The sequence below is a fragment of the Zeus faber genome, assembly GCF_960531495.2.
Source record: "Zeus faber genome assembly, chromosome: 12".
Lineage (NCBI taxonomy): Eukaryota > Metazoa > Chordata > Actinopteri > Zeiformes > Zeidae > Zeus > Zeus faber.
In genome coordinates, this window is record NC_137196.1 from 9,346,386 (window position 1) to 9,368,971 (window position 22,586).

The 22,586-nt window shown below is 45.8% G+C and overlaps 1 protein-coding gene across 1 annotated transcript in view; it reads right to left on the reverse strand.

The window, feature by feature from the left end:
- Positions 1 to 22,586, reverse strand: part of LOC307238325 (calsyntenin-2-like) — a gene marked incomplete at both ends in the record, with an annotated part of 139,051 nt that overhangs the window by 80,238 nt on the left and 36,227 nt on the right. Inside the window, 3 exons of the mRNA XM_080011257.1 lie at positions 1,660 to 1,756; positions 1,980 to 2,091; positions 9,202 to 9,397. Of these exons, the coding sequence (XP_079867383.1) occupies positions 1,660 to 1,756; positions 1,980 to 2,091; positions 9,202 to 9,397 (405 nt within the window). The remainder of the gene's footprint in view (positions 1 to 1,659; positions 1,757 to 1,979; positions 2,092 to 9,201; positions 9,398 to 22,586) is intronic.

The window sequence follows — 22,586 nt, forward strand, 5'->3', positions numbered from 1 at the left end:
TAGCTTTGGTTATGAGACGTTTTTTAACCCTCTGCTGGAGCATGTTTTACATGCATGAAGATCCTTGCATCAGCTTGTTCTTGATACATGGAGCTGGACCATTCCAACTGACTGGTTGGTTACTGACAGCACTTTCTTCCTGGGTCTTCCTGGTGCACTGATATTAGCAGGAGGATGAAGCGCACTGTCTTGTTGTCAATGTGTCTTGAAAATCTCTGCTTGTTTCTAGGACATTTTACCTGTGACCTTAACCCTGGGTCTTGCGAGCAGGTCTTGCTTTGACCTGGTTCCAAGTTTAGGCCTCAATGGACAATTGTCAACACCAAACACAGTGTGTTATCTTCTGTAGTGGAAAGAGTCCACTTACTATATTATGGGGGGCATGTCTTTTGTAGAGGTTTGTGGTGGTAGAGAATCAAACAAACCTAAGCCCTCATTGATGATGATATTGGCATCCAGTTCTGTCTCTCCTACAATGTAAGAAAAGTCTCAATAATGGCAAGTTGTGATTTCGGGTAGACGTGGAGAAATAAAATATATAGCATAATATATAGCATATTGTCAATCAGTGCAGCAGGAAACACTGTGGCAGGTGCGGGTGTTACTGTTTTGGCGTGTGTTCAGCGAGTTCAACGTGTTCAATGAAAATGAACACATGAAACAACACAACAAATGTTGGTTCTCTGAACATAAGATCTGCTGAAAACCGACATTGTATTTTATCATCATTATTATTACATTAATTATGAATTATTTTCACATTATCTCAAGCTGGGGCTCTCAGCTCTGCTGTGACTTTACGCTGCATGCCCTCTGGGTTTGGTACCATTTAACTTCCTCAGGAAATTGTATTATTCATCCTTAAATACTTGTGACACCGTTGACAATATAATGACGGCACAAATGTTATGCAACCGTTTTGGCTGAATTTCTGAAGAAATGACAGGAACAGCGGCAGAAATTCCAAGCTTGTTTTGTATCTGTCAGATAAAACACCAAATACTGCCCAGATTTTTGTTCCCTAATTGTCTATTTACATTACGTTTAAAGTGACACAAGAATGATTGGAATTGTGGATATCAATATTAGAAGTATTTACCCTAAATTAAGTAAATTGAGGTCCCATGGTGTGATGTATTAAAGTTTAATGTAATTCTGTATTCTCAGTGAATTTCACTTCCAGCTGTGTTTCTGCTGTTTCTGCACTAAAAAGAAGCACACACACACACACACACACACACACACACACACACACACACACACACACACACACACACACACACACACACACACACACATAAACATACAAACTATGTGCACACACAATCACGCATCGATAAAATCATCACAATTTTTATGTTGGCGCTTCCAATTGTTCCTGCTGTTTCTGCACTAGAAAGAAGCACACACACACACACACACACACACACACACACACACACACACACACACACACACACACACACACACAGACACAGACACAGACACACACACACACACACACACACACACACACACACACACACACACACACACACACACACACACACACACACAGTACACACATCATCATACAGTGATAAAATCATCACCATTTTCATATTGGCAACTGCTCATGTTAAAGTATGAGTACACTTTCACACACGCACACAAAATTACCATTGCGGTCTATAGCGAAGGGTGTCCCTGTGGTCACAATGTCATAGTTGCAGATCTGGCTGTACTGCGGGGAACAGTCTTGGTCCCAAGCTTCCACCTGCAACACAACAGCACCCCTTCAGCCACCGCTCCGCAAAAATTACAATTATCACCGACTCGGAGCCAAACAAAATACAAGAAGCCTTACATTCACTCGCAAGCTTTATTTACTGCAGCGGAGTGGTAGCTATTTTAATCCGAGTTAAATAGCGACTCAAGGATGAAAATTTGTCATAAAACACAAAATCTATTCAGTGTTTGAGGGCACCCTTTTGAAATACCTGCAGGATGCTGTCGTAGATCTTGCCCTCCGTTACCGACGCCTTGTAAGCCGACTCCCGAAACATTGGCGAGAACTCGTTGATGTCGTCCACCTGGATGTGGACCACTGCCCTGGACACAAGAGGTGGGGGTGACAAGGAGAGAGGGAGGCAGAGAGGGTGTGTGTGTGAATGAAAGGAGCGGTATCATGGAGAAAGGGGACAAACAGAAGAACAGAGAAAAAACCTCCTTAAAGCCACATATCCATTGGCGGCCTGGAAAAACAGTGGACAAACAATAAAACGAGAGGAGTGAGGGGTGGTGATGGGCGGCAGTACCCTCCGAGTGACGACTCTCTCCTCCCCTCGTTCTTGAGGGGTTGAAAAGTAACGCAAACGTGACACAATTGTGACATGACTCACACGACACAATGCGATCATCATCCCACTGATCGCTTCTCCGTGTTCTGTCTCCGCACCACGGCACAGACAGAACACAGCAGAAGGAGCCATTTTGTTTCCCCCCCAAAAAGTTTCCTTTTTCGTCGTTGACCTTCTTTGTCAACAACTCCTGGTGCATCCGAGGTGGCACATCTGGCTAATTAGCGACATTAGATTCATGAGGCCTATTTAGATCTTCCCGCAGTGATAATGTCACACGCAGACGTGCCGATGCATGCCATTTAACCAGCATCTGAGTGCCATGGACTCCCCGTCGGAGCCCGCAGCAAAGTTAGGCTTTCAACTGTTCCTCAGCTTTGACGTAAGAACCAGAGGGTTTGATTAGCTGCTGTCCACACCGGTCTGTAGCTCCATCACTCGTCTGTCTTTTCCACTTGGCTGTGTGCCAGTGCTCCCAGGACACACACAAAAATGAATGTCACAAAAGGGTATCGTGCATTCTGTCCCGAGAACAGAACATTGGCCGAATGTCTTCTTGGCTCAGCCTGCCCTGAAGACAACTGCAGCAGCTCTTTGGAAGACAGGAGGGAACAAGGAAGAGAGTGCGGAAAAGTCGACGTGATGTGATCAAACTAAAATCATTTTGTGATTAAAAAAAGAACAAAACAAAACAAAAAACAACCCTGCATCATTCTGGTGGAATTGATGACACATTGTGTATTGCATGGTGCGCTTGGTGTCGAGTGGTAAAGGGGGAAAAACGCAACCTGCCCAGAGCTACGTCCGCTTTCTGCTTCACTGCCTATTTCCGACTGCCTTCATTTCCCATTTCTCTCTCTCTCTCTCTTTCTGATTATTTACTTGCTGGTTAGTGGCTCAGTTTCGTAATTTTTTGTCAGTTTTAGTTTTGCGCGGGGTTTGGCGGATGATGCCTCGGCTGCCACCCTCTTGCTCCGTCACGGAGTGAGGGTCATGCCAGACCCCGCTGTAAGTGTGGAGGTGGTGCTGAAGGTGCTGGGGGAGCAGGTCGGATATGGTAACTTTGCCGCCAGACGAAACAAGGTTGTGGTGGCATTTGTGAAGGAGGAGCACTTCGTCTCCCAGCTGGTCAAGAGTGGTGTCGTTATTGACGGCAAGTATCTCCAGGTGTCCCCTATGGCCGTGCCCTTAACCCGGGTCACAGTGTCCCCAATGAGGTGGCGTTTCGGGAAGATGGTGAGCGATTTCTGCACCGTGAGTCTGGGGTGCAAGGATGAGAGATTGAAGCACGTCCAGTCCCTGAAGAGGGGGGCGCTCATGACACTTAACGCTCCGACGTGTCATTTAGGGTAAAACACAAAACTGGTTACTTTCTGGTCTATGCCAATTCAGGGGATACTAGATGCTTTCACTGTAAACAGGAGGGACACATACGCGCGAATGCCCAGACAAGCAGCGGGCCGATGTGGGCGTGGGGCCCGACGTGCAGGCGCCCGATTGGGACTGTCCCTAGGCCGCCCAGGTCACACAGCCCGGATCCACCCAAGGGGCCAGGCGGTGCCGGGGCTGGGGGAAGTGCTGTGGGGCCTGGGTGGGGCCTGGGGGAGTGCTGCGGGGCCTGGCAGTGGCGGTGCTAGGGGGAGTGCAGGGGGGCCTGGCGGTGGCGCGGCTGGGGAGAGTGCTGCGGGGGGAGCGTGATGAAGCCTGTGCAGGCTGCGGGGCCCGGCTCGGGGGACGAGGAGCGGGCTCTGGGGCCCAGCTACGGCAGCGGGGAGGAGCCCGTCCTAGGCGAGCGGGCTGGTGGGAAAGTGGCGGGGCCCTGGGCGAGGGCCGTCTGTGGCAAGGTGACAAAGCATGCTTCCGCAGCGCCCAATGCTACTGTGAGACAGAATGCTGCTGTGATGGTTACTGTTAATGTGATAGAAAATGCTAATGTGACGGAAAATGCTAATGTGACGGAAAATGGAAATGTGACGGAGAATGTTGATGTGACGACTGAAGTCCATGATGAATTAGGGTCAGACTCGGAAGGCATGTCGGTGACAGACATGTCAGTGTCGGACTCCCAGGCTCCACATGGAGGCCTGTATACCTTGGTTGAAATACAGGGGTTTCTAGACCCCACGTTTGGAAAGTCTGTTAAAGTCACAGATTATTTCCCTGACTCAGGGAAGTTTATTAAGACGGTGGCCTTTCTCAGGAAGTCGGCCGGGTCAGGGTTGGATGATAAAAAAAGGTACCGCCTAAAGAAACACGTGATGGCTCTCCGGAAAGAGAACCGTCGTTCCGGCTTGGGAGGACCCGACCATACCTAGGTGTTAGGATGGCTGGTTTCGACTGGGTGTTCTCTCCCTTTCCTAGTTTCTCTCCCACAAATACTGCCATGCACAAGCTCAGGTTTGGCTCTTTAAATATCAATGGTGGGAGACAGCAGCAGAGGAGGGCTCTGGTTGCAGAATTATTTCAGCAGAGGAAGTTAGACGTGATATTTCTGCAAGAGACACAGTGATGCAGCCATCGAGGTAGACTGGTCCCGGGGGTGGGGGGGCAGCTGTTTCTCAGCCATGGGACAACCTTCAGTGCAGGGACCGCGATCCTCCTTTCGAGAGGGTCAAACATCAGGGTTCTGGCCCGCACCGAGATAGAAGCGGGTAGAGCTCAGATGGTCAGGGCGGAGGCAGGAGGTTCCACTTTCTGTTTCATTAATGTCTACGCTCTCACTCTAGGCTCGCAGAGGGTAGAGCTGTTTGAAAAGTTGCAGGAAACATTGCGGAGGGCGGATCACGCTGACTTCATTGTGATGGGCGGGGACTGGAACTGTACGCTGCACTATGGTCTGGATCGGACCGGTGAGGAACCCCACAGGGTTTCTTCCACCTGTCTGTCTCACCTCACTACTCGACATGACCTCATAGAGACATAGAGGATGAAACATGCGACAGACAGACATTACACATGGGTGAGGGTTTCAGATGGTAGGGTCAGTGCGGCTCGGCTTGACAGACTTTAAGCCATCCACCCTGTGGGTTTGACGGATCATCACCTTGTCACTCTGGAGCTATGCTCTGCACCCGGCACCAGGCATTCTTCTTATTGGTATTTTAATGTTAAGTTGCTGCTCGACGCAACGTTCTGCAGTAGTTTTAAATCATTCTGGGATGGCTGGAGGAGCAAGAAGGGGGCTTTTAGCTCCTTGGGTCAGTGGTGGGAGCTAGGCAAAGCACAGATCCGTGTCTTCTGCCAACGGTACTGTGCTCACTCCACCTGCAGGGTTAGGGAGACCGTAGACACCCTGGAGCAGAAGATCAGGTACATTGAGGGTGGCCTCCTTCGTGGCAGCACCCCTGTGGGTGGGAGGCTGCAAGAGAAGAGGCAGGAGCTGAGCACTTTCCTCCAGGAGAGAGTATGGGATGCCATGGTCAGGGCTCAGTACATCGGCATCAGGGATATGGATGCCCCCAGCTCCTATTTTTTCAACCTAGAGAAGACGGTTCAGCAGTCCAGACCGATGGCCTGTCTCCGTCTCCCGGCCGGCAGGGTGACCACCTGCCCAGTGGAGATGAGGGCGCACGCGATGGCCTTCTACACCACCCTATTCAGGGCAGAGGGCTGTGATCGAGAGTCTGCTGCGGAGCTCCTTCAGGGGCTGCCTCAGCTGGGGGTCGGGGAGCGGGATGCCTTGGACGTTGCCATTGGAATGGAGGAGCTCACCTCTGCTGTGGGCCAGCTAGCGACTGGGCGCGCTCTGCCTTCAAAGTTCTACAAGCATTTCTGGGGCCTGTTGGATTCCGTGCGGACTAGTATGCTACCAGTTTCCTCGCGGCAAGCAGCCCTCTCTCTCATACCCAAGAAAGGGGACTTGGCCTTGCTCAAAAACTGGACACCTGTTGCACTGCTTTGCACGGATTACAAACTCCTCTTGAAAGTCCTGGCCAATAGGCTGAAGGGAGTTTTAGGGCTGTTGATTTCCATGGACCAGTCTTACTGCGTGCCAGGCAGATCTATTAAGGACAATTAGTTTTTAATGAGGGATTTGTTTGACCTGTGTAATTTCAATAACATCGATGTGGGTCCCTTGACCAGAAGAAGGCTTTCGACTAAGTGGACCAGGGTTTTCTGTTTTCGACCTTGAAGGCATTTGGGTTCGGAGAAGGGTTTCTTAACTACGTGCAGCTCCTTTACAGGGGAGCATCCTGCCTAATCAAGGTGGGCGGGGGGTTGAGCTGTCCACTCGCTGTAGAGAGAGGGATAAGGCAGGGCTGCCCCATCTCTGGCCAGCTCTACTCCATTGCTATAGAACCTCTTCTGCACGCTTTAAGGAACAGGCTGAGTGGGCTCTCCCTACCGGGGCTGCCACAGGGGCCGGCCGCTGGTCATTGCCGCTTATGCGGACGATGTCAATGTTTTCGTCACCGACCAGGATGACGTCCAGGGGTTGGTGGCTTGCCTGGGGATGTATCAGATGGTCTCGTCTCCTAAGGTAAACTGGGAGAAGAGCGAGGCCTTCTAGGTGGAGGGGTTTTGGGGGTGTTTTTGGGCTCGGAGCAGTACCAGATGCAGAACCGAGCTGGTGTGGTGGAGAAGGTGTGTGCCAGACTGTCCAAGTGGAAATGGCTGCTACCCCAGTTGTTCTACAGGGGGAGGGTTCTAGTTGCTAATAACTTGGTCGCCTCGACCTTATGGCAACGACTGACCGTTCTGCATCCACCCAGAGGTCTGCTAGAAGAGATCCAGCGGACCATCGTCAACTTCATCTGTTCCGGTCAGCACTGGATTAGAGCTGCAGCCCTCTATCTGCCGGTCCGGGATGGACCGAGGGGATGGACTTGACAGGGCTGACTCCTTTCTACCTGCAGTCATGGCAGGTTTTTAAGGTCCACCGTGACACCACGACTGCCCCTGGGATGTGGCTGTTTGAGAAGCCTTTGTTTGGGAACCCACTGCTGGACTCCGGCCTCCTTTCCTCCTCCAGCCTGCGCTCCAGCTTGCACAAGGCTGGGTGCGTCAAGCTGGGTCATCTGCTGAAGGCGTCTGCGGAGCAGCTCATGGGTCATCTGCACAGGTTGGTGGATGAAGTCCATGCTTCACTGCCAGGGGCCTATAGGGCTTTTATTGAAAGCCGTGCTCTGACTGACCAATGGGGTGGTAAGGGCGAGGTTGTGTGTCCTTCGCTGACAGTCTCTCCGGCTGTGCAGTGGGAGGAGGAGCGGGACAGCCTCCTGACCTTTGCCACTCCCAAGCTGGGGGGGTTTGCGGCAGTAGGCAAGAAAGCCGCCTACTATACCTGCGTCAAGGTGGCACACCTACGCTCTCTGGCAGGGGTGCGGCTGTTGGGCTGGACCCAGTTCTTTGGCCCCGGAGCGTCCCCTGCTGGCTGCTGGCATTCTCTGTACAAGCCCCCCATCGACAAGCGGGTTGGCGACCTCCAATGGAGGATCTTGCATGAGGCGGTGGCCACAAACAGGTATCTAGCACGCCTGGATTCCAGCACGGGGGCAGGATGCGTCTTCTGCTCTGAGGGGGAGACCCTGCAGCACCTGTTTGTTCTGTGTCCAGGCTGGGGATCTGGGGGAGAGCTTCTCCTTTAAACTCTTTATTTTCGGTCCTGTTTACACTGTGTCAAACAAATCTGTCCATGTCCTGGTGAACACTGTTTCGGGGGTGGCCAAGCTGGCCATTTGGAAAAGCAGAAGGGACGCTGTGCGGGGTCAGGGGTCAGTAGACCCGGCCCAGATGACGATTGGTCTGCTCTCAGCCCGCCTCAGAGTGGAGTTTGAGTTTTACAAACTGACCGGCAAATTGGACACTTCCAGGAGTATATGGGGTGTTGGGGAGGTGCTGCTCAGTCCAGGATGATTCCCTCATTGATAACCTGTGATTTTTCCTGTAGTAGCTGTGATCTTTTTCTTTTTCTCCTCTCTCTCTCTCTCTCTCTTTCTCTCTCTCTCTCTCTCCCTCTCTCTCTCTCTCTCCCAAGGAGGCAAACTGTACAAAGGAGGAAGTCTGGGCGACAAAGGGAGCTGTCCTTATAGTGAACAGCTTTCTCAAACCTGGTGAAGAAACCAACAGATCCCTGCGTACCTAGTTATCTCTGAAGAGGGATGTCTGTACCCTTGCTGCCGATTTACCGGTTGACTGATTTATCTCTGTTTTTTTGGTTCCTTCGTGATCAAGTTGCTGCTGTGACTATGACTTACTGCAAATAAAGGAATCTTAAAAGTCAAAGTCTCTCTCTCTCTCTCTCTCTCTCTCTCTCTTTCTCTCTCTCTCTCTCTCCCTCTGTCTTGTCTTTGGTCTTTTCAAATCAAACCAAAGATTTCATGAATCTACACCTTCTGCTTACATACTACCCCCACCCTCATTACGGACCAAAATCATAACTCACAAGTCATTGTCACTCTTTTTGTCTAAAAAACAAACATAATTTATTCTTAAATGATTAATTGAATGTTGTCTATGTCTATAGCACGCCAGATCTGAGAGGGAGTGGTCTTGTTATTATTATTCATCAGCTGACCTTTGAGTGGCAGGTATAAACTTCCTCACCAGTGCCAACTACAGGTACAATAAAAATGTAAGGCAAGCTTAGTTCAGTGGGTGGGTGCGGCTTTCTCATGTGATTCTTTAATCCCATTGGCTGTAAGTAAATACCTGTATCTAATGATGTCCTAAGAATCTGACAAAAAAGGTTCACTGAGATTTCTTTTAAATAAGAAAAATCTAAATACCAATTTCAACCCGTTGAAATACATCAGTTATTTTCTTAAAATAAAAACACAGAACAAAATGCATGGTTAAGTAAAGTTAAGTAAACTGAAGTAGTAAAGTTCTATGTTGATTTCACATAAACCCTTGTACCCACTTGTGTGATTTCTTCCATTCCGCCCCGTTGGGACCGGCTCCGCAGTCGTAGGCCTGGATGATGAAGGTGTACTCCTTCTGACTCTCACAGTCCACGGGGCCACTGGCCCTTAGGATACCCTCCCCCGAGGTGCGGTTCAGGACCACTGCCTCGAACGGGACCTCCTGGCCATGGATCTGGAAGGCGCAGATCTCCCCTAAAAAGAAACAGAGTGGGTTGATTTTTGAATTGGGTGTGTGACCTAAAAATACATTTGTTGTTTTTATTCCCAATCGCAATGACAATTTCTTTGCGGAAAATTTGAAACACAACTTTTAGAGTCTAGATTCTGACTGAAAAGAAGGATGGACATGGTTTTAGGTGTTAACCTAACCGTGCCATAGTTGTGTTAGCTGACAAGCGATAGCTCTGACCTTTTGCCAAGCATACAATAATTAAGGCGCTTTCCCACCGTGCAGGAACTTTTTCATAGTTCCAAGAACTTTTGGAGGAACCGTCCCCTTTTTTTGTGTCCGCAATGCAGGAACTAGGAACGATTGTAGCTCTTAGAACGGTGTTTTGAGGAACTTTTTTAGCTCCTACTCCAGGGCAGGGACTAAGCGTCACCTTCAGTGACGTAAATGCACGGTGATGATTCCAGACTTAAGTCCATGGTGCCTCGCCGGTCCCTTGGGGGACAGTCCGCCCGGTTGAGTCGCATCGCTCCGGGTGCGGACAAGCCTGATTACACTCAGCGTTAATACAAAAATAACCAATAGAAATGAAAAAACAATTAAAATAGTATTTTTTAAGGGAATATGTATTTCTTTCATTTCTTTTATTTTCCGCCATTCAGTGAATGAAACAAAATATCCGCGTGCGGTATCCCAATGCGAGCCCGTACCTTTCAAAAGTCTGAGCAAACCTTTAAATTCCACCTTGTAGATCTAATATGAGTGAAGATTAGGGAACTGGATTGCTTATTGCTAACCTCAAATTTGTTCAGAAACACATTTTGGTGGACTGATAAGGTGAGATCAGTGAAATAAGTAAATACAGTAAATACAAGACGGAACACGGAAATCAACGGAAACCCCATAGGTCACTTCAGAGTTCCTACTGCCGGTGCGAATGCAATCAGAAAAAACTATAGGTGAGATGAATTTAGTTCTTGTGGGACCTCCCCAGTTACTAAAACGCCTATTGATTGCTGCAAGTTAGGTGACTGATAGATGTACTTGACGTATGTCAGAGAGGGTTATTTCCCTGAACAAAAGTTAAAACTATGGAATAAACATTATCAACAGACACAGGATTCGATTAAAAAATAAGTTAAAATGCTCTGAAACTATGTGAGGACTAGAAATGTAGCCACCCAAACTAACCGCTTTTATTTTTGTCTGACTCAAAATGACGTTGCAGTTCAACTCATTGAAATCATTCTGGAGGGTCTACAAATGCCAGACGGCATTGTCTCGTGCCACGCCTCCGTCGTGCAGAATAACATCCTGCATCAAATGTTTGCATGCGCAGTGTGAGTTTTACTGTATCGATTGAAATGGCCTCTGGCAGGAAATGTGTCAAGTGTGTTGTGGGATCATATTGTAAAATAATTCACTGAATTTATTTCAGTGTGCAATTAATCAATCAAGTCTCTTACATTTGGCCAGATTTAGTACCTCCTTCTACTCCTTTCTTGTTGACCACTTATGACACCATGAACAGGTGTTGCGTATTCCAAGGAGCTACAAAAATTGACTTGACACTCTAAATGTCCCTAGAAATAAAATTACGAGAGCTAAAAACTGAATCCAAAATGTATTAAAACCATCCAGAATGATCAATATAACATATAATCTATACTGTACACAAAATAAGAGCCCCACACTGTAACCAAAGTAAAACTAAACTGAAATTTCAAGTGAAATATGATTGAAAAATTTTAATGAAAGGGAAAGAGAGAGAGAAATTAGAATATAAGAAGACTGAGTTTAAAAGGCATCAAAGTTAACATGGTTCTGCCGTGCAGGAGACACTAAAAACTGCTGCTGAAAAACACCACGCATAAACATTCCTAATACAGAAACATATCACGATAAATCCAAAAGGAAATAATGGACTCTGAGCAATGCCATTCACAAGCAGCACTGGTGAAAATGTCTCCCAGCGTGTAGCCCCTCAACATGCAGTCACAGAGAAAAACCTAATGGGATAGCAGCGGGTGGCGGACGGAATAGCCCAACACCGGGGCCAATGGGTTCTGTGGCAGCGTGGCACGAGAGCATTGAGTGGGACAATAACACACGTGTAGAATAATCCATCTTGCGACATTTTCACTTAACCTGAATGTAAATCACATCAAGTCCTTACAAAAGGAAAGGTAGAGGAAGTCCAACGAAGGAAACACTGTTTCTCTCTCGTATCGGGGGATCGTGAAAATACAGAGAGAAGCTATAAATGATGCATAGCTTGAGGAGCTAGTTCTGTCGGACAACTTGACGGCGCCACATGTTTCCACGCCCTTATGGGCTGGTGTATTTAAGCAGCCAATCCCTCCTGTCCTACCTGCTCCTGTGTTGCTCCACTACCTCCACCTCCCCTGCATCTACCTACTCTACTCTTTTATCCAATGGGGGGATTCAAGCTCATCACTCTTATATTTCCAGCTCACTAAGTTCTGTGTTTGCTGTACACATTGCTGGGAGTGATGATCAGTAGAGCCCAGACACCAAACTCGAACGATGCACAATAAATGACAATTTTTTTTTTCAGAAAATCCAAGAGTTGACTGTCAGAATTCACTTTGTTTCCAGGTTTTCATCCCCTTTAAAACACCTGAGATGGGACGATACCACCTTCTAGTGTTCGGCTTACGTAAATATTTACGCTTGTGGTGTCTCCAATTCGAATGGTAGGGTCCCCGGCTCTGGACACGGTTGATTGTTGTTTTCGGTGGGAGCCGTCCACACAGAGATGTGGCGCAGCCCGGTGGCGTAGGGAAGAGGAAAATCACCACTGATATCCGTGTAACTGTGCTGATGCAACAAAAGATTACATTTGTTTTGTCCACCGAGTGTACCGTGTCTACAGACTGCATACTTCTTTTTCCATTATGGTGTGTGTGTGTGTGTGTGTGTGTGTGTGTGTGTGTGTGTGTGTGTGTGTGTGTAAAGCCGTCTGGGGAAGTCATACCCTGCGTGAGTGTTCTTTTCGGGGGATTTAGGAAATCGCCTTGTGGAGGGACGATAAAGCTCTAGTTACTGTGTCCGCCCTCCGCGCAAGCTGAAGTTTCTCTCCCTCCAAAAACCTGCTGGGGCGAGGAGCAGAAACCAAGCAAAAAGAAAGACAAAAAAAAAAGGAGAAAAAAATAACCGTCTGACGCCCGATATCCTTCCATGTGCACAAACCCTATAAATACAGATAAGACAAAGTTCCACCTTTGTGGAACTTTGTCCATTCTCATCTTTTTTTTTATGATTCCCTTTAGAATCTCTTGTTTGTTTGTGTTTTTTTCGTCATCTCTCTCTCTCTCTCTCTTTCCGCTCACTCCCCCTTTTTAACTGGATTCAACCTCTCAACCAAATACCCCTTTGGAATAACAATGGCTGAAGACTAAGTCAAAATTCCCAAGCCTTCCCTATTAGCCCCCCGCCCCCAGATGGGAGTGGGTCCTAAGCCTGGTTTATGCTGCCGCAACAGCGAGGGCGCGAGCTGCAGATGACATCACCAGGCGCTGGCGCCATGCACTTCTGGACCTGCGCGAGGTCTCGCACCTCATAGATTTTGTGACTTGGCCCAATGCCCAATTGGAATAAATGCATTGGAAGCCATGGGAGATCATCATTTTGCTGTTTTATTCCTGATATGTTGGACAAAATTGAGTGGTATCAGCATTTTGTATTAATTATATAATTAACTAACTTTGGATGGATTGAGAATGGATTGTGGCCGCTCATAGCGCCATGAATTGCACATCAATTTGTGCCCGCTATCTGCGACGCCTTAGCGTCACATTCACAAGATATTCGAGATATTGTGCAAATAATATGTCAGCACAAACACGGCCATAGCGTTTTCCAAGGGCAATTGGGCCTCAATCCACTCTCGATCAACCATTTCCATTATTTTCAAATCCCAATTAACTTGACCAGTATTATGCTCTGTTTGCGCAGGGAGCAGGTCGGCACCGCTGCCTTTATTTTTGTCTGATAATAATAATCACTCACAATAATAAACTTTCTACAGACAGTAATAACGTCACTTTAACTGCATGTGGATATTAACGTTGGTGTTTGTGAATTGGACACTATTAGCAACAAGGCTCATTTGCATAGAAAGGGACCAATTTTGCACCAAATGTATGCATAATACCTCATTTAAATATGTGCAAATAGCACCAATGCACCGAGACGCTATTTGCGTGGGAGCACAGTTATCGGTGTATTTCACTGTTTGCTTTGTGAATTTGACGCTTGCGTTTTCTGTTATTTGTGTCGGTGTAGTGGCCGCAAAAGCTGCACGATCCTTTTGTGAATTCGCCCCTGAATCTACGGATTAATTTTTGATGTAGCAACAAAATAGTATACACAAACAGCTCATTCTGGTTTGGTGATTTATTGTAAATTAACATTTAGTTTACAAATGAAAGGCCATGTTATCATTGAATTTTATTTGTATTCATATTTTTTATTAGTGTTTTATTTTATTTACCGTCTCTGCTTGGAATGGTCCGACGGACCAGCTCCTTTTCAGTGCTAAAAACACAAACACACTGGGTGGCGAGGAGTGGACGATCGGCATGCAGCGCTCCTTCATACACACACACACACACACACACACACACACAAACATACACACACACACACACACACAGTGAATACTCATAGATCGGAGGAGAGAAGGAGGAATCCAATATGAAAATAACAGTGGTGATTCATATGACGCCGTAGCCCTATATTCATGGACCTTGAATTAGAGGCGGCAGGGACAAACTGAAAGCATTTCCACTTAATAGCTGGACACAAATCCATTTTCCAGTCCATTTGTTATGGCAAATGCATTTTTCTGGATTACATTTTACAGGGCCACCTAGCAGGGTCACGGAATTAAAGTGAGATAAGGGAGGGGGGGACAGAGTAATGTATATGTAAATGGTGATGACAGAAAGATTTCAGACAGGTTTTCAACCTTGTCAGCAGAAGTGTAGTTTTCATTAATGCTGAGCACACACACACACACACACACACACACACACACACACACACACACACACACACACACACACACACACACTCACACACACACACACACACACACACACTCAGAAATGCTTGTTATTGGTTTCCACTTAGCCTTGCTTCCGAGCAGCGTCTCTGGAGGGCATTCAGCCCAATCACTGCGCTCAGATGGAATGAACTCTAATCTTTTGAACGATATGTCACGGAGGAAGAGGGGGAAATCGCTTTAACGTCAAAATACATACAGAACTTTTCGCTCTGGCGAAACAAAGTTATCCTGAGAAGTCCCAGAGAAAATGGCTGACGGTGCGGACGGACAGACGGTGCTCCTTAGAATCCAAGTAAACCCAAAATGTCAATGGAGGACAGTGTATATCCTGGTACTCCTCGCTTAACGACCTACCTGTTAAACGATCGTTCAGACTGGACCAGCTCTCTGACCAGTCTGTATTGTACGCTGCATACAATACCACGGCGTGCACCGTCTCAGCGTCAAGCATCTCATCGCGCATCACCCTTTATATACTATATATACTATATATACTATATACACTATAAATACTACATGCACTATATAAACTACATATATTATATACACTATATACACTATATATAAACTATATATACGATATACACTATATATACTATATACACTATATATACGATATACACTATATATACTACAATATACACTATTTATACTATATGCACTATATAAACTATATACACTATACAGTGGTACTTTGACTTACAAGTTTAATTCATTCCGTGATAGAGCTCGTAATTCAATCTGCTCGTATAGCAAATCAGTTTTCCCCATAGAAATTAATTGAAATGCCATTAATCCGACCCAGCCCCCAAAAAAACACCCCAATTTTTTTTGTTACGTGTTTTTAAATAAGAAAATGTATTTATAAATAACAAATATTGTATAAAAACATAATAAAACACAATAAAAGAGAATGTGTAGATACATTTTGCCTTCTCGCAGATGATACCCTCCTGCGAGCTGCTTCTCCGTCAACCACACCAACAGCAGATTCTCCATCTTTTCATGGACAGCGGTCCACAGCTTAGACATTATTTTAACGCCCTTGCCTGGCGTAATACCCTTTATCGTCTTCTTCTACTTCAGTATGGTTCACATCGTAGAAGTACTACGTTCGTACTGCCTTGCCAATTCCATCACACGCACACCTCGCTCATGTTTTTCTATTATTTTGTGCTTTAAGTCAATGGACATCATCCGCTGCTTCTTCTCAGCACTTACTTTTTTCGGACCCATGGTTCGAAAAAAAGAAATTGGCAAAATAACTGCACAAAAAGCACAAATCGCGAGCACAAAACACAAAGGAGATGCTTCCACGCTCAGGTAACCATGTGAAGGGAAGGAGTGAGACGCGGGATGCTGACCGCATTCGCTCGCCACGCCCACCAGCGGCGGCACCTGAAGCTCGCTCCTCGTAACTCACATTTTTGCTCACAAATCAATACAAAAAATCGACAGAACGACGGCTCGTAACTCGGAAAACTTGTTTGTTAGTGCACTCGTAACTCAAGGTACCACTATATGTACAATATGTACGATATACAGTATATATACTATATGCACTATATAAACTATATACATATACTATATACACTATATACACAATATATACGATATAGACTATATAAACTATATACACTATATATAATATATACACTGCATCTATATATACACAATATACACTATATAGACTATGATATACACTATATAGACTATATATACTATATGCACAATATAAACTATAAACACTATATATACTATATACACTATATACACTATATATATACTATATGCATTATATAAACCATAAACACTATATATACTATATAAACTATATATATACTATATATACAATATTCACTGTGTACATCTCATCTCATCATCGTTCTCAGTCTCGTTCCCGCAGTCTGTCAGTATTCACTGCATTAGCGTTCACAATGGCCACGCCCCCTTACCGTGAAATAACACGGGTCCTCACTTAGCGACCGATTCGCTTAACGACCTGGTCCTAGGAACGGAACTCGGTCGTTAAGTGAGGAGTACCTGTCTGTAGAAATGTAATTAAAGAAGACACACCGGGATTAAATTAATAGGTAAATAATGCAGCGCTGCCATGTTTTCCCACCAATTTGTCATACATTTTGTATGTGCCAGCTATAATTGGAGTATTTCATTCCCATAATTGGAGTTGACAGATTTGAGTGGCGATTATATTATATTGGGGTTTGTCTGATGACTTTAACCTTGAATAAAGGGCTAAAGGGGGTTTTCACGCCTGGCTTCATTTGTTACATGTTTCATTATGTTCTAGGAATTTTAAACACACCAATACAGGGTTCTCAATTGACCCCTCTCACATGTTTCTTGACTGAACTGGTCTGAATTTTAGCCTTCAAATCCCCTCTTCAGGAAAGCTCTCACTAAAAACCTAAAATTAATCAAAATTTGTGTGTATTTTCTCGCCTTCAGCCCATAAATATAAGGGGGCCCTGCTTTCATCCCAACTCCAGGTGCAAGGGTTAATTTTTCTGCACTGAAGTGCATATGCTGTCCCATGATTTTATTGCGTTAACAAGATTCACGTCACCCAGAATTCCTAGCCTGCATTTCCTGTAAAACCTACATCATAAAACACTTGTTTCTGTTCGGGTAAGGTTTTAAAATCGTATAAATCCAGACTCCCCTGACGCAGTTCTGGTCGACAGTTTGATCACTGTTCTAAAACAATGCTCCTGATATAACGCCGCATGAACCCTGACAACAATGCCAATTCAACAAAGTGTAGAAGATATTTGTGAAGTTGATATCACAGAAGAGGAGGAAAATAAAAATAAAAACACAGGAAGATCAAAAATGATGGCCTAAATATTCCTTAAAGGAAAGAAAATGGACTTGCACGTGACAATATTTCTTGTCCCTAAATGAGACAAGGAGGAAATTCTATGCTGCCGTCCATACGACTAAGCGAGTTAGAAAGTTGTTACCAAGATAACAAGATAACTTTCATTCATTTTCTGTTTCAAAATTAATTTTCCATTATGAAAGCATAAAATATATAAACACATACAGTATATCTTCTCTTTGCACTCCGCAATGCAAAGTGGACATCTTCTTTTTGCCTCTTCAGACCTAATTTGAATTCTACTACATCCGTAAGATGTTGAGCTGGTTTTAGGAATCTTAGTTATGAGTTATGAGAAGGTTATGACTTGCCTGAAAATTAAATTAAAAAATGAACCATCCAAAGTTAGTTAATTATATAATTAATACAAAATGCTGATACCACTGTATACCTCATCTCATAATCAGAGCAGAAAGAAAGTCACTGTCGCCAGGTCTCTTGAAAGCTGTATTGTTCACTAAGTTAGTAAACGTTGCTAGATGGTGTAATTAAGTAATTTCAACGAATGCAATATCCACAGAACTAGAAAGCTCTCGCGGCAGGAGCTGAAATAATTGTCGGCACAATTAAATAGAACCGTATTTGATCAGCATGACAAAACATATTTGCTGAGGCTCAGCAGAAGAGTGTGAGTCAGCACTACAATTTGTGAGTAAATGATGCAGTTTTATTGTTTTTGTGCATATTTGACTGAAAACACGGGATCCAGCACAGTTTTCTGACCAGAACTTTAATTCACAAAGCACCCGCAAAACGTGAAATGAACCCCTAACTGCGCTGCCAAACAAATAGCGCATTGATGGGCCGGTGCTATTTGCATGTATTTAATGAGGTATTATTCGTACATTTGCTCCAAAATTTGCCACTTTCAACACAAATGAGCCTCGTTGCAAAGACGAGGCTCATTTGCTGCCCGATCGTCTTCAGAGAGCTGGTGCAATTTAAGCACATTTATAAGTGGTGTCACGGCACATGAATGTAGCAGAACGGGTCGATAGTGTTTTTCAAAATGCACTCCAAAAGCAACCAGTTGAAACTTTGAATAATTTACTGTCCAAAAAAGTCGTTACAAACATTGACGGAAACGCTTCCATAATTGATATTAAACAACTTAAAGTTATAGCGAATAGCCATAAAGTGGTCGAAATTGGCATTGAACCACAGGTGGCATTGAACCTCACAGGACCATGGACAGCTCCACTCAAACCCATTTTTAAAATAGACCAAAAAAATAGGGTGATTATAGATAAAGAGTATTAGGGCCACACAACAAAAAATTCCGAACAAAGAATTCCGATGCGGGGGCAGGTCCCGGCCACCACACGCCCCGAGTTTGGAGGCCCTATAGTCCCCAGAGCCAGGCCGCTGCACCGGAAAGGCCCGCACTGAACAAAAACTTAACTTTGTGGGAGAATAAACTAAATTTAATAAAATGAACTGTCATAATTTCTACATTGGAAAATTAAGAATCAGTGAGAACTAAAATTTCTTTCTGGAATCCATGGATCCGCAACCTGATGCAAAGCAGCAGCAAAACTTTATGGGCGTGTTTGCGCTGGCAAATCATGAGCGCAGGCACAAACTAATGTGCAATTCAAGGTTCTATTAGTGGCCACAATCCATTTTTTGTGAATTTGCCACACCGACCAGTCAGAGTTATGCGACGCTCTCCACCGGGAAACACTCAAACACTCACCTGAACCTGTTTTCTACGCCAAACTCCAACAGGAAGAAACGGACGACACCCGATTACCACGTTAATTCACATCTTCCTTAATCAAGGTCTGTTTTGATTTCCGTCTGGTGTGTGTGTCAAACTAGTGTGTGTGTGTGAGCACTGGGGAAGGAGAGCTTTAAAGTCAAGAGCTCTTTGTTTCAGGGGCGGAGCGGGAGGGGAGGGCAGCGGGGAGTTGGGAGGGTTGATTAAAGCATCTCTCCGCAGAGCGCAATCGGGTGCTTTAAGCCTTAATTTCTTCGTTCTCTTCGCTCTTATGTGGCTGCCCTCGCTCTTTACCTCTTCTCCCTCCCTTTAATTACTGACTGGATTACTCCTTGGCTCGCTACTGACCTACGAGCTGGAGCCATCTTCGCACACACACACACACACACACAGACACAGACACACACATACACACACACACACACACACACAGACAGACAGACAGACAGACAGACAGACAGACACACACAGATGTTCTCACTTTCCTCTGAAGCGCTGTGTGAAGTGTGGTCAAATAACTAACAAGTAAACAAGGCTGCACGTTCTAGGCCTCAGAGCTTCGCGTCTCCCTCGCTCTGGAGCTAGGACAACTCTCAACGCTTTTTATTCAAAGAGTTCATCAGGAAAATTAGGTAGGACAGCCACGCTGTGCGAAAAAAAAAGAAGGGGAAAGTGTCTTAAAGCCCTGTGGCGGGATTCTTTTAAGGCTGGTTTGATGAGTCAGAAGTTGTTGAAGTACTCAAACTCTCTCAAGCAAACCGTGACATCTACATGGCAACGGGGCGATTTCGAGCTTAGCGTATCCCCGAAAAAAACTCCCATTGGAGCACGTTGATGGATATACTCGTAATAAAATATGTTGATATTTTAGGATTGCAGACTTTAGATTACAATTTTGGATGTTGGAAGTGAAAATACAACTTTATCCAATCTCACATGTCTCTCTCACTAATTTTACTGACAAAATTAGTCGCTTTCTGATTTTGGCTGCTGCTTTCAGCACGGCGAGGCAGAGGCACGGTGGAATTGGAGGAGGAGGAGGAGAATGGAGAGGAGCGGGTGTTGTGAATCCAACTTAACATGTTTTGTCAAAGGGGATTTTCTCTCCCCTAAAGGGTTGTGGTGAGCCAGCGAGGGAGACATTGATTGGAGGCAAAAGCGCATCGCTGGTGGATAAGGTGTCACGACGCATTTACAGCAACCAGGAGAGGATGGTGGTGCGTCAAATGTATTTATTTACTCCTCGTCGGCTGAAACGTTGTCTTTGCGAAATTCCTCAGCCTAAAAGGTGCTCCCTATCCGCTCACGGACTCAGCTAAGATGACGACTAAATCGCAGAAACGCCGAAACGCCCACCCTAATACCCAGAGGTCTCTTCAACAGTAGACGCAGCGTAGCAGCATCATAGCAACATGGGCGCCCACATGTTCACCCACTCGGTGAATAAATGAGCCCGTATTGAAGCGATACATGAATACCCACACATATGGAACCATGCACTTTCAAACGGCATTCAAATAATAACAAACACTCCTGAGGAGGTTGGGAATGATCGAGATCCATTTTTCCATTTTTCCAATTATCTGCTCATATCTACGAAAGCCCACACAAGAAAACATTATGCATTCCTTAACCCGGTTTGCCAAAACTGTATGAAACAAAATGTGTGTGTGTGTGTGTGTGTGTGTGTCTGTGTGTCTGTGTGTGTGTGTGTGTGTGTGTGTGTGTGTGTGTGTGTGTGTGTGTGTGTGTGTGTGTGTGTGTGTGTCTGTGTGTGTGTGTGTGTGTGTGTGTGTGTGTGTGTATGCCTGGGTGGCCGGACAGTGTTTAAAACAGAGACAGCGAGCCTCCAGTTATTTCAGGAGAGACGTGGTGGGCAATTTATCCGAATCCCACCGGGCCACTGCAAATAGTCTGCAACTTACTTAATTGCGTTCAGAAGGTGGTCACGCCTTCCAAATCCTCAGCCCCTGGGTGTCAAATGAACAGCTTCACAGGCTTGAGGTCCACCAAGTGTACACACCGTGCACACACACACACACACACACACACACACACACACACACACACACACATACACACATACACACATACATATGCTTAGGGACACACAGCCACCCATCTGTGTACACTTATTTACACAGAGATTCAGATATACACACACACACACACACACACACACACACACACACACACACACACACACACACACACACACACACACATACATACATACACACGCACACCCCCACACACACAGGACCATTGCTGTGGCAGACAGGACATTGTGGGAGCAGGGAGAATTCGATATCGCAGACAACACACATTCGTTCTGCTGGGAGCACCAGAGACCCACCACGCAATTAGCGTTAATTGCAGCCTGTGAAGTTGCTGCATTAGCTTTCACAGGAAAAACCACCACTGTTAGCGGAGTCAGTGGTGTGATTTAAATGCTTGAGCGGAAGAACCATTCAGAAAAAAAAGAAGAAAAAAACCAAAAAACAGACGAACACCTTCTGGTGTGAAAAGGTCGGCACAGGTACGGTTCAGGTCGCCCTGGCGCTTTACGGTACCACCAACACTCCTCGGAGGAACGAAGCGGCGGAGAGGGAAGATGAAGGAGTGGAAAAGAAAGAAACTCCAACGAGACAGAAAAATAGAGAGATCAAATTAGGCGGGGGAGAACAACGGAGGCGTGAGGGCGATAGATTGAGTGGAGATTAAGTACTTTAAAAGGGGATGAAGTAGCATCGGGAGAAAACCTAACCATGCAGGAGAGAAGAAGCAGCGGGGACGGCGGCCAAGGAGAGAGGGCCAGAGACGGAGATGCAGACTGATAAGCCCCTTTCATACATAGTTCTCGGTAAATTTCTGGGATAACCTTTACGGCTACGCTCGTGAATTTCACTATTCACACATGCCGTATAATGCCGGAATAGATGGGGCGAGGGACGGTCCGTTCCAGTGAAGATGCGATGGTTTGGACAATCTGCGTCGGCAACGGATGGATTCTGTCTTGTTTTTTTCCTGGTTCTCAGAGAGCAGCACTTCGGTTTGCACCTCCCCGTCTCCCCCGCCCCCACCGGACGGACTTGGTTCCCTCCGCTGATGGAGCAGGAGCAGAGCCCCCATCCCCAGACGCAATAACCCTAACTCAACATTATTAAATCAGTGTGATAATTTTCCACCTGACCTCCACTCTCTGCCCCCGGAGAAGGAATGTTCTCCACCCGTTCTATCGGTCCCTGTCCACTCTCCTCCAGCGCCACGCTCTGGTGCAGCCGGCGTTCACCCCTAACTCTCAAAAGCTACGTCTACGGTCTGAGTGGCATTTTTAAGAAGAAAAATAATTTAATTTAAGAATATAAAGACCTGTCTCCGTAGAGACTGGAGGTGTTTCAGTTGCTCATCTTGGCAGCCGAGCGCCACAGTTTGGATCAGACTCATAATTTTTCAGAATGTTTTACCTTCTTCCTGAAAACAGATTCGGCTCCATCC